The sequence below is a fragment of the Camelus dromedarius genome, chromosome 7 (genome assembly GCF_036321535.1).
Source record: "Camelus dromedarius isolate mCamDro1 chromosome 7, mCamDro1.pat, whole genome shotgun sequence".
Taxonomy (NCBI): Eukaryota; Metazoa; Chordata; class Mammalia; order Artiodactyla; family Camelidae; genus Camelus; species Camelus dromedarius.
The window spans coordinates 63,037,975-63,050,871 of record NC_087442.1 but is presented as its reverse complement, the minus strand read 5'-3'; the positions used below and the strand labels follow the sequence as shown (position 1 = coordinate 63,050,871).

Here is a 12,897-nt window from a genome sequence, read left to right as displayed (position 1 = left end):
AAGATGCTGACGGACTCTTCAGGTTTTAAAAGTCAGTGTTTTAATTTTCAGGTTTTCTGGATTCTTACACATTGCTCTTTTTTGATACCATAAGAGAATTTAACTTTACCATTGTATGAAATATTCCACTATAATATGTATTTACTTGAAAGAGTAGTATAAGGAATTTATAAAATAAACCTTGAGCTAGTTGAGTATGTCATACATAGTACCATAAAATATAACAAATCAAACCTACAGTTCCTTCATGTGATTTTTACATCCTTTTTACAAATATGATTTGATTACCTCATTTTACTATCTTGGTAGAAAAATTAGAGTGAAGGACAGTTTTCTACATTAAAGTATTGTTTTCATAGAACTTTTGAGGGTATATGCCATTATATTTATAGCTTAACTTGGAATTTGCTTTGTGAAATTTTTATACCCTGGATGGTAACTGTCTCTTAAGTTACTGTATGCAGAATTTTAAAAATTATATACTGCTTTAAAATGAAGGAAATTCACTTATTTTAAAAGTATTTAACTGTTAAATCATACTTGTCATGTTAATCAAATGAGTGCTTCATTGTCATCAGCTACAGGGCCAATATTATTAACATTTTCACTGATACCTTTATTCAGAGTAGTCTAGACCCATGTACTTTTCAAAAAAATTGAGAAGATAAAACTCTATCTTTAATTTTTGTTGTATCTGGTGTCTGGCTTTCATTGATGCTGCTTTTTTAAAGAAATTATTCTGTGTGGTGTATTTCTACAATAGCAGTGACTATTGGATATAGCAAATTTGACAAGTACTGTTATATATTTTGTGTTTTAATGTCAGATTCATTTACTTCTAGGTTAATTTAGTGATTACACACCATTTCTTGAGTTTTCTTTCCTTTTTTTTAGTTTTTTTGGGGGGTGGCAGTAACTAGGTTGATTGATTTTTAATAGAAGTACTGAGGATTGAACCTAGGACCTCGTGCATACTAAGCATGCGCTCTACCGCTTGAGCTATACCCTCCCCTCCCCGAGTCATCTCTTGTTTAATGACCTTGGTAATATTCCTGAAAACTGATATTTTGTATATTTACTAGTAGAAAGGATGATTGTTTCCACAAACAACAATGGGGGTCCCATCTTTCACTAAAACCACAGTGAGTTATTCTGCATTGTCAACATCCTGAGTGCTACTAAGGAAATGGCACCGATTAAAACCAGCCTCAATTGTGTTACTAATTTAATATCACATTAAATTATACTCTTAGATCAAAGAATTTTAATGTTTACTGCATTTTTTTTAGGTCTCAGGTTCAGCCAACTTTATTTACACTCAGACATTGAAATTATGAATTTTATGTCATAATGTGAATTTCCATAAGTACAATTGAAAAATACGTATTTTCTACTAAGATTTACTATCCTTTAAAATCTTTGCTTTTTAAAATTAACATAAGCCCTGGTTCAGCTTTCTTTTAGAATACTTATGCATAAGCCACTTCAACAATATGCTGTTCTGCTGAGCGAATTAAGGTGCTTTAACTGTTGCTTTTCAGCCCATTTAAAGCTTGAATGTGGGTACTTCATAATTTTCCCTTTTATTATATGGAAGTTCTATGGTACAGATAATTCTATACTAAATTTCCACATGATTCTGCTTTTTTTCCCTTTTATGCTTATTTCAGCCTCATTAGTGTTTAATTTCTGTGACTTGTTATCTTTTATACCATGGAAACAACCGTTAATACTTTCCCTTTCTTGGCCACTATTAAATACTTTTGACCTGGATCTTGAGCACTGTTAATATAGCTGTTGCTTCTACCAGATACCTGTTGTAATTTATGGTTAATTTAGTTAGTGCAATATAATACTTGTCTTTTGACAAGCTCCATGGAAAATGGTAAATAAATCAGAAGTGAACAGTGGTTGGACTTGTTTGTACAGGCTACTAAAGAGAAACTTCCCCCATAATTCATTAATACTGTCAACAGACAAGTGTGGGATATCCACCTGAAACACAGTTTCCCAAGCTAAGATTAAAGCTCATCACATCTGGTGATGTGACCAGGTAGTGAGGTACAGTGGGAGCCTGATTATTCTCAGTTTGTTAAATATTAGAGCAGCAATGTGTTATCTAGCTTTTACTGTATTATTTTAGTTTAAATATCACTGAATAGATCACACAGATTTTGCCTAGAGCAGTAAGTAGTTCTCAAAGTGCAGTCTTTAAAGCAGCAACATAAGCATCACTAAGATTGTTCTAATGTAAGTTCTCAGTCCCCACCCCAGACCTACTGAATGATGAAGCCCAAGCAACCTGTGTTTTAACAAGTCCTTTACGTGATACTGGTACACACTGAAGTTTGAGAACCACTGATCTAGAAAATATTTTTATAATGTTCACATTATTCTAGCTGAATTTTGAAGTGTTCTACTAATACCTGTTATATAAAAGGTTGAAGTAGTTGTTTACATTTTATATAAAAATCAGAAATTTCTTAGAATTATATTTTAAGGCAGTGGGAATAGAGGCTTTGTAAAATCTTTCTTTAAATTTTGTTCAAGTACTACTCTGCCATGGAGAGATGTTTAAAGACGTTGACTGCTTCAGAATATTCTCATTAATAACTAAAATTATTTTGATCTTAATATTTTAACAGATTGATAGAAAATCATGTATAGTCCTCTTTTGTGAAATAACTAGTATTTCATTTTCCTTTTAATGTGTCATTATTTGGTTCTTCTTCATAATGGAATACTTCTCTTTTACCGTGATTTTTTTTTAACTTGTCATAAAAAAAATCTTAAACAGAACTGATACTGTTGTTATATCTTTTTTGCTTGCAGTGAAAGAGAAATTCAGGTAAATAGCTCTGCACGGGATACCCTGAGACTAGAAAAGAGAGCAGCATCTGACAGTTTAGAGTAGGGTGTGAACAAGTAAAGCTTATTGGAGGACTTGATGCTTTGAGATGAGTCATTCATCAAAATTTTTGAGCACCCACTCTATAACAGTTGCTCTTCTAGATATTGGAGGTACAGCACTGACAAAATGTACAAAGTCTTTGCTTTTACATAGCTTATAATATAATGGAGACCAATAATAAATAAACACGTAGTATGCCAGATGTTGATATCTGCAGTGAAGAAAAATAGAATAGGGGAAGACAGGTGATGGGGGGAAGAGGACATTTTATATAGGAAAATTAAGGAAGGCATCTCTTATAATGTGATAGTCAAACATATGCCTTAAGAAACTATAGGAGACTGCCACATAAATAATTAGGGGAAGAATATTTCAGGCAAAGGAATAGTGAGGATAAGGCCCTGAGGTGGTCATGTGCTAGCTCTTTGTGTGGCCAACAAAGAGACCAGTGCAGTAGGAGCAAGGTGAGTGGAGAAAGTGCGGGAGATGGGGTCAGAGTGATACCTGGGAGCCAGATCACATGGAGCTTGGAATTTAATTCTTAATGAGATGTGGAGTCATTGGGTACAATTTGTTAGCTTGTTATTTTGAAATAATTTTAGACTTAAAGAAAAGTTGCAAAAATAGTACCAAGGGTTCCCATGCGCTTTTCACTCAACTTCCCCTAATGTTAATATCTTGTGTAACCATACTATAATTGTCAAAATCTTAGAAGTTAAAACTAGTACAGTACTATGAACTACAAGCTATTTGGATTTTACCAATTTTCCGAGTAATGTCCTTTTCCTGTTCTAGGAGCTATTCCAGGATCCCATGTTGCATTTAGTTATATGGTCTTCATCTTCTCCAGTCTTTGTTAGTTCTTGAGTCTTCCTTTGTCTCTCATGACCTTGACACTTGAAAAGAACTGGCCAATTATTTTGTATAAGTTCCCTCAGTTTGAATTTGCCTGATATTTTCTCATGATTACTTGAAGTTTATGCTTTATTTTGACAGGAGTACCACAGAAATCATGTTCTCTTCTCTGTGTGTCAAATTGAAAGGCCCGTGTCTTGTTACTGGTGATGTTAATCTTGATTATTTGTGGTATCAGCTGGATTTCTCCACTGTGTTATTACCATTTTCCCTTTGTAGTTAATAAATATCTTGGGGGAGAGAGATAGTTTGTTAGTATGCAATATCCTATTTCTCTTTGAACTTCCACCCACTAATTTTATCATCATTGATAGATCTTGCCTGCACAGTTACTTATTGTGCTTTTCTAGTGGTGATTTTTCTGTTTTCTTCATTTCTTTATTTATTAATTGGAATTATTCTGTAAGAGCTGTTTATTCACTCACATTTTTATTTATTTATTTAACTAATCAGGCTCCATATGGACTTATGGCTGTTAATTTTTTCCAATGGATTTTAATCTAATGCTATAGTAATTTTTGTTCCAGCTTTGGCATTAACACCTCTTTCAGGTTGGCACTTGCACCCTTTTGAAGTGCTTACTCTTTAGATGCTTTTGCACTCTCAGAAGCTTCAGGCCCATCTTTTTTTTTCCCTGCCCCAGCCCTAGAATCAACCATTTCTCCAAGGAGTTCACATTCCTTTTACTGAAGAATGATATTTAGAATCCAAGATCTGGGTGCTAGATGTACTCATTGTTACTAAGATGTCATGGTCCTCTCAGCAGTTAGTTTGAAAATATATGTAGTATCTATATTTATTTCTATGTCTGTCTGTGTATATAGTAAAAACATAAGTTCATGCTGATACCTCCATTTCCTATCTGGCACCACAGCATTCATTCTACCCTTTTCCCTTTCCTTTGTAACTTAGCTCTCCAACAGTGAGAAACCAGGCTCTCATGCTCTACAGTAGTTTCACTGATTTGTTAAGCCATATATACCCATAAAGTAATTTTGTAATTGTTAACCTTTACCCCTGTGAAAAACAAATTTACTAACTAGAGTATTTACATACAGTACTTTTTTGTCTTTAGTCTTAGAGTGTAGAATCAGAATACTGCTGTTTAGAGTATCTTAGGTTCTTTCCTTCCCCACCTCTTCAGTTTGGTTTTGTTGTTAATTTTTAATACAATTAGAATCATTTGTTACAATTATGATTTTGTTTTGGGTTCCCCTACATTCTGGTTAATTTTTTTAAATTTACATACAGTAAATTTTAGTTTGTATGTGGACAGTTCTTTTGGTTGTGACAGATGCATAGAGTTATTCATCTACCACCACACACATAATATAAAATAGTTTCATAACCCCAAAATTTCCTGGCTCTGCTCTGCTCTTTTATAGTCAGCTCCTCCTCCACCCCCTGCCCTTGACAACCACTGGTTGCTTTCCATTTCTATTGTTTTGACTTTTCCAGTGTGTCATAAATTCTTTTCGGTCTGGTTTCATTGTCTTAGCAAAGTGTATGTAAGATTCATCCATGTGTGTTAATAGTTTTTTTTTTTTTTTTATAGCTGAGGAGTATTCCATTGTATGAATGCACCAATTTGTTTCTCCAGAGGATATACAGATTATTTCCAGCTTTGGGTTATTAGAGATTTTTCAGTAACTGACCTAACTTTCGTTTTTCAAAAGGATCATTTTGACCACCTTGTTAAAAATAGACTAGGGGAATGGAGGCATGCAGGGCAGAAGCACAGAAACCATTTAGAGGACTTGCCCAGGCTTACAAGTTAGGTATAAGTTAGAATGTGAACTCAAGCAATCTGGCTTCAGTCTGTGCTGTTAATTGCCATTCCTTTGCCCTTTGAAAATAAAAGGGAGTGAATCACTCTGTCAATTACTGCTGAAGGTAATATTACAGCCTGAGAAATGGATTTTGCAATCTGGGGAGTCATTGGTAACTACAAGAGCAGTTTTAGTGGAGTAATGGAAGTGAAAGCATAATTCAAGGGAAAATGAGAGGGAAAATCAGTCTTTCAAGTAAAGACTTAAAGACAAGTAGAAACTAAGTGGGTAGACCAAGAAGAAAATTTATGGAAAAGGGAAGAGCATGTTGGTGTAAAGAGCATGATGTATGTGAGGACAGTGGACAGTTTTGTGTTGTAAACACCTGGGGTGGAATGTGGGAAACTGATAGAAGCTGAAAGTAGAGGGATAGCAGTGGTTAATCCACATAGCCCTTTGAGGGCTAAGTTAAGGAGTTCTAACTTTATGCTGAAAAGTATGGGGAGTCATTGAAATATGTTTGGTAGAAAATAGTAATATCAGATTTGTGTTTTAGAGAGATTCCTCTCGCAGCAGTGTGATGAGTGAATGGGCAGGAAAATAGAGGAGAGATGCTGAATTTGCAGAAATAGGAGGCTTAGACTATTCTAAGTGAGAAGGGATAGAAATCAAGTTAGGGCCAGAGGGAAGTGATTTAAAAACTATTAGGAAGTTGAGTTTGATAGAAGTTTGTGTGACATTAGATGTGGAGAATAAGGAAGAGGAGAGGAAACTACCTACACATGAATCCTTGACCAAGCAGGTTGTTGGTGTATTTCATTTACTGAGATAGGGGATTCAAAAGAAGTGAGTAATGAGTTCAGTTTTAGATAATCTGAGTTTGAAGTATATAGAAGGGGAAAAATATTCACTAGAGTGTGATGTTTGATGAGACTACATTAGAAGTTTTCATCACTTAAAGGTGTTTGAAGCTATGGTTTTGGGGAAGTTAACAGCTTATTTGTTGTATTGGTAGAATGCTGAAATTTATAAGAGAATAAAAATATGTAAGTCTGTAAAAGAGACTGAGGCGTAAGAGGAAAATCAAGAGAATAGTGTCATAAAAGCCAGATGAGAAGTGTTTTCCCCAGAGTGGCAGATACCATGGAAAGGTCATGGATGCTGAGAATTTGGTGTCCATTGAATATTGGAATATGAGTGTCATCAGTGACCTTAATGAGAACAGTCTCATGGAGTTGGTAGAGGAGGAATTCAAAATTAAGACAGGTAAAGAAATAGAGTTAAAAAAAGAGAGACAGCAATTTGATGACACCTGACTGTGAAGAGAACAGGAGAGCTCTAGCTGGAAAAGGGGAGAGTACTTTTTTTAAGGTTGGAATATTTGTATTGACTAGCAGTGGAGAAGTTGAAGATGCAGGACAGAGGGGATGGGCTTTGTTGAGCCAGATCATTGGGGTAAATGAGCATGGAATCCAGAACACAGGTGGAACGTATGGCCTTTGGATCAGAGACCTTGCTTCCTTGAAGATTGGAGAGATTATTGCTGGTGATAGTGGGCTTTTGTTTTGGGGTAAGGGAGGAGTTTCATTGAAAAGGCCTTGTAGTCTAAGTAAATGTTGTCAGATATTCAAGATTCTTACTTTCCTTTTTTTTTTCTTCTTTTTAATGGTATGTTTTTATATGTTATATAATTTTAATGAAAGAAACATGATTAAACTTTGTTTTAGTTTTAAGTTTGGGGGCTGCTTTAGGTTCCATAGATGCATCTTGCTTTAATAAAAGAATTAGTAAAAATTTTCTCTACTAATCATCAGAGTATCTGCCTTTATTACTTGATTTCATAATATCTGTTATAAGTATTTTACTTTCTGTATTTGATTTCACAAGTGATTTACCCAATGATATGTCCAAATCCACATAATAATACATTTATTGTGATGGATTTTACTTCTGCTGAGACAGGCTACCATAAATACATTCAGGCTTATATTCAACCTATAGCAGTTTCCTGTTGGTTGGGATAGCTTTTGTTATATGAGTAAAAGTGCTTAGAGACTGCTCTCAAGCCCTTAGAAGGGTAATCTCTTTAACATTGTCTTTACTTAGTACTTTCTTTGTGGTTCTGCAGAAAAGTTACCTTTGAGAAAGTGGTTTCAGATTCTTGATTGAATCAGGTAGAAACAGAAATCAGTCTGTTCTGTGGGAAATAGGCTTTCAGCAGTTAAAGTTTCTCACAGTGATCCAGAGGTACTGTTTAGAGCCATAGATTATTTTCTTCTAGTGCCTAAAGTAATCCGTTGCCAAATAATGAGTAAGGAATATACTCCTAGAGAATGATTTTTATTATAGGCAACTCTTATGAGTTTATTAATCATCATTTTTGAGAACAATGGAACCTTAAGCTACATTTCTATATTTTCTCAAAAAAAAAGAGACTTTTTGTGGTGGTGAGGATGAAATAATAGTAAGTTAAGATTTTGTTTTGTCATTGCTGTGTTTTAAACATAAACTGTAATTAAGTGTTGAAATGCATTAGCCATTAGGTGTTAGCCCTGGTGTACTTATTATAAGCACTGGTAAGGGCACTGTCAGGGTATTGTGTCCTTGATTAAGTCCCTCTATTAAATAACTTAGAAAAATAAAAAAACAAATCAAAATATAAGAGAGAACGACAGAAGTGTTTTACAATTGGAGGGGAATATTTATGGGAAAAAAGATTAAATAGCTTGACATTGTACAATTAAAGTAAAGCTATTTTATTTGGGAAACATAACCCAGTACTACAAATTAATAGCCTTCAAATATACATTAAAATCTTGATTGTCTGAAACCTAGGGATAATGAGCTAGCCTGGATAATTAAAAGGGTGTCCTAAAACTTGAAGTACTTTTATTTAGTTTTGATTGCAAAAAGTTTTATGTGCTTTCTAAAATTAAAAATATATAATTTGAATTATTCCAATTCAAAGTAATCTGTGTGAACATCTACATATATATAATATGCCACCAGTTAATGAACTGTTTTGGGAAGCATTATTTGCCCCATCCTGAGTTATCTTTACTGCTGTCTTGAGTCTTTTTCCCCTCCTAATTTTACTGTGTTTTCTTTGTGGTTAGTTTCTTAACCTTGAATCTATATTCCTAGTTATAAAGGGACCCCTTACTTACAGATTTTTGTTTTACATAGATAAATTCTGGTTTTACATGCTTTCTAAAATGGGGGGAAATAGACTATAATTTGAATTGTTTTAATTCAGAGTTACTTTTCTGAACATGAATTAATGTAATATGCCATCAGTTAATATACTATTATTACGAGGGCTGTTTGCCCCATTCTGAAATCACCTTAGTCTGCTGCTTTTTTGAGTTTGTTCCCACTTAGGTTTCTCTTTCTTTTCTGTGTAGTTAGTTCCTACCTTGACCTAAATGTTTCTATTTATAAAGGGATATGTTTTACTTTCAGGTCTTGTTTTTGCTTCAAATAAGAGAAACTGGACACCAGATAATCAGAACTGTAATTTGCAGAGGGAGCTGAGAAAGCATATTTTGAGAGGTATTTGATATGCTAAGCATGGGTCTCACCAGTTCATAAAGCTGAGCCTCTAGCATATTGATGATTTGGTATCTGATGAAGCCCCAGTAAAGTGAGATTTAACTGCACCAGTGGTGAGGTTAGACCTTCATCTTATACAGATGTTGAGATGTCTTTACAACTTAACTGGAGACCTCACAAAAGAAGCCATAATAAACAGAAATTTGTCTTTGGCTACTCCAGAATTGGAAGAGGCAGCTGCCCCTCCCCTACCCCAAACCGTATCCCTGTAGATTCTGGGCTTTCTGTAGAAAATCTCATTTTCTCTGCCCTAATTGTTTACTGACTATGAAGAGTTTGAGTACTGGCTCCTCTAAAAAATTTTGTGTAGTGAAAGTGGCTATAAAATGGATTTTTGTTGATATTACCTGCTTGCTTTAGTATGGGTTTTTCCATTGTAGATAAAGGTTTTGTGAACTGAGGATATTTAGTTACTGGTTAGAGAAAAGACACCACAGTGAAAGCTTTTTCGTTTATTTAAAACAACTTTCACTGTTGAGGATCTTTTAATATTAAAAAGTATGCTGTTCTTCTTTTTAAATTCTGAGTTAACTGGATTATTTACTATTGCTGATAGTTCTGGAGCTACCAGGAGGCTTGTGCTTTTAAGTTTTAGTCAGAGTGCATAGGATACCTTAAGTGGTATAATTATCAACAATTACATACAATGCAGCTTTTAAATAAAAAGAAGGGATTTTTTTGCTTAACGTTTACTCTGTAAACAGTTCAGTGTGGAAATAGGTTTAACTGAGCTATCTATAGTTAGTTCCAGTGACTGCTTAAAAGAATGAGTATTATTTCTAAGGAAATTTCAAAAGGAAATACTTTGTTTTCCAGAAGTAATTATGATTATTTGATATAATTGAAGAACTGATTGATAATATGGACTCAGACCTACTTAATTTCAAATTTTTAAATTAAAAACACTTTTTAATTGGATGGAAAAACACTAGCTTATCTTAGAAGCATTGTAAACTTACCTGAATATCCTTTTCAAAGCTCTGACGTGGAACTTGGATCCTGTTAGTCAGGCTTTTTTGTGGGCGTATTAATTCACATTCCACCTGTCAGTGTACCTATAGGTAAAGACATTAAACCACACCCTCTGTTCTGACCTTTTCCTCAGGGGACACTGACTAGAATCCTTTGACTCAGCGTGAGAGGTTATTTGAATAGCTCAGTTCAGAAGAGCTTTTATTTTTGAATTGAGTGAAGCAGCAAGAACAAGGGAATGTTGCAACTACATTTCTTAAGACTGCTACTATGGAGATTTAAAACTTGACCTTCCCTGCCAGGTTCTTCTTGGAAGGGTTTTATTTCCACAGGCATATTTAATACGGAAAGCAGTTTTATTGCTCAGCTAGTTAGATGTTTATATTTTTATTCTTCCATTCTTCAGTGATTTAGCAATTCTAATTTACACTGTGTTTGCTTGCTTATGGTTTTGTTTTTTGTTTTGTTCTGTTTTTTGTTTTTTTTTTTGATGAAGATCAATGAAGATCTAGGGTTTTTTTAGATTTGTGTTTTTTTTCTTTTGTTTATCATATGAAATAATTTTTATAATGTTTATTTGATAGTGATAAGAAGCCATTTTCATACTGCTATGGTATATCTTGATAAACTAAACAAAACTTTTTAATGTAGTGGAAAACTGGTAAAGCAAATGAGGAAAATTGGCAGCTATATCTTCTAGAATGGATTCTTACAAGACCTATTTGGCAACTGTCAAACTTAGTGGCTCGTGGTTGGAAGAAGAAGATGAAGACATTTATGAGGTTGAATCTCGTGTGCCTTTACCACATCCTTTTCCTCTTTGTGAACATTTGGATGAAAATAACTCAGTAATTATTAATACTACTATTTTTCATTTTATTCATAAAAGAAATGGGCACATATTAAAGCTTATTTCTAAAATTTCACTGCCTACCCCTCCTTATTCAGTAAGTATAAAAATTTGGCTTTTTTTAAATAGTTTTATGCCTCCAGTTTTATACACTTAGTTTAAAAAGTATAATGAGAAATGAACTTTAAATGTCTTTGGTAAGGATAAATGGGATAAAACATTGCTTTCTTGTTGTTTGGTGTGTTACTACTCATCCTGTAATGATGAACGTATTTAAGGGCTAAATTTTGTCTACGAGCCCCGACTTGGCTACGCTTTTAATTCCAGAAAGCAGAATAGGATCATATTTCAGTTCTCTCATACCAGGCAAGCTGTTTTTAAAAGTCCTGCTTGCCCTTAAGAATCTTGCTTCTAAATGTTCATGATGTCAATCTTGAGTAAAAATGTAATGATTATTCTTGAGGAAATAGGCATTGCCATACCTAAAACAGCTAAGTGAATTGTCATTGAGCCAATTAGGAAATGTTTATAATCATATGGTATATTGGCTGTAGTTCCAGAAAAAGGAAACCTGGATTCTAATTTCAGGGGAGTTTGTTTGTTTTTTGCTAACTCCCTAAGGAACTTACGTTTAATATACTTACTAATCCTGTAAGAAAATACCTTTTTCTGCTTTTTATGTAAAATGTATGTTATAAACATTGTTAAGGAAGGATATTTAACACAGTTTTTCAGGTTCATTTGATACCTAAGTATGTTGTGAATGATTCACTACAAGTTTCAGTATAACTACAATTTACTCAGCACTTTTTATGATTTTCATGGCTTTAACTATAATATACTAGCTAATATTTAACAAGACAGATGGTCTTCAAAATAGTTTTTTGTTACCTCCTCTAAAACTTTTAAAGTGACAGAATATTTACTAATACTTTATACATACTTTTAAAGTAATGATAAGTTTTCTTAAATTTGAAAATATTGAATATGATATTTTTATATATTTTATGTTATTAGGAATAGGTATAGATATTATGAGATATTAGGAATAAATCATAACTTAATTGGATAGAAGAGATTTTCTTAATTATTAAGTATTTAGATAAATAGTAAAGTATGGGTGCCATCTACTATAATAAATGAAATTGTTTTTCTAGACTTGCTGTATTTGAGTCCCAGTTTTCTCATTTTGCTTTGAAAAATTGGAGTTATTTCTTGTGGTTTTATGGTAATATTTAAACATGGCAGGTTTAGCTCTTGTCAAGAAATAGAATGTAGAAGGAGACTTACTTAATTTTCTTTCCTAAAGCAAGTATTTTATTGTTTAGTGCATTGTTGTATTTATACAGTAAATTTGAAAAAGGAAAAAAATTTCATGTCCTAGTTAGAGCTTTGAACTCTTTTAAAGATTTCATATATTTATCAGGCAATCATTTTATAAAGTACAGAAAATAATTACATATGTACATATGATTGGCAGTTGATATATTTTTAAAATATAGATTGTGACTTGAAGTTCAGTAGCATGGTTGTGTAAAAATTAGTTCATACTTTATGGTCTTTTTTTTAAAATAAAAATTAATGTATATATTATCTACATTTAAAGGAAAATACTCTTTTGCCAATCAAAAGTAAATATATATATAAAGTTTTATCTTTGTTGAGGTAACAATATATTATTACAGATATTTTAGGAAAAATTTTGTAATTAAAATGTTTGTTTAATTTTCCATTGTGAGTCTTAAATGTGTATTCATATTATTTACAAGTAATAAGTTGTGAAGGATATTTAAAACATTCTATTAAAAGAAGAATAATTGCACACTAGATATTTTGGATATTGATTTAGGGTTACCCTAAAAAAAAAA

At 33.1% G+C, this 12,897-nt stretch overlaps 1 protein-coding gene across 2 annotated transcripts in view; it reads left to right on the top strand.

Moving 5' to 3' along the window:
• AKAP9 (A-kinase anchoring protein 9) overlaps positions 1 to 12,897 on the top strand; it is a 168,580-nt gene that overhangs the window by 112,299 nt on the left and 43,384 nt on the right. Inside the window, exon 1 of one of the 2 annotated variants that reach the window (XM_064487576.1) lies at positions 10,866 to 11,126. The exons of the other annotated variant lie outside the window; for it this stretch is intronic. Coding sequence (XP_064343646.1) covers positions 10,881 to 11,126 — 246 coding nt within the window. The 5' untranslated portion in view covers positions 10,866 to 10,880. Of the gene's footprint in view, positions 1 to 10,865; positions 11,127 to 12,897 lie in introns of those variants that run through there. 2 annotated transcript variants of the gene reach the window in all.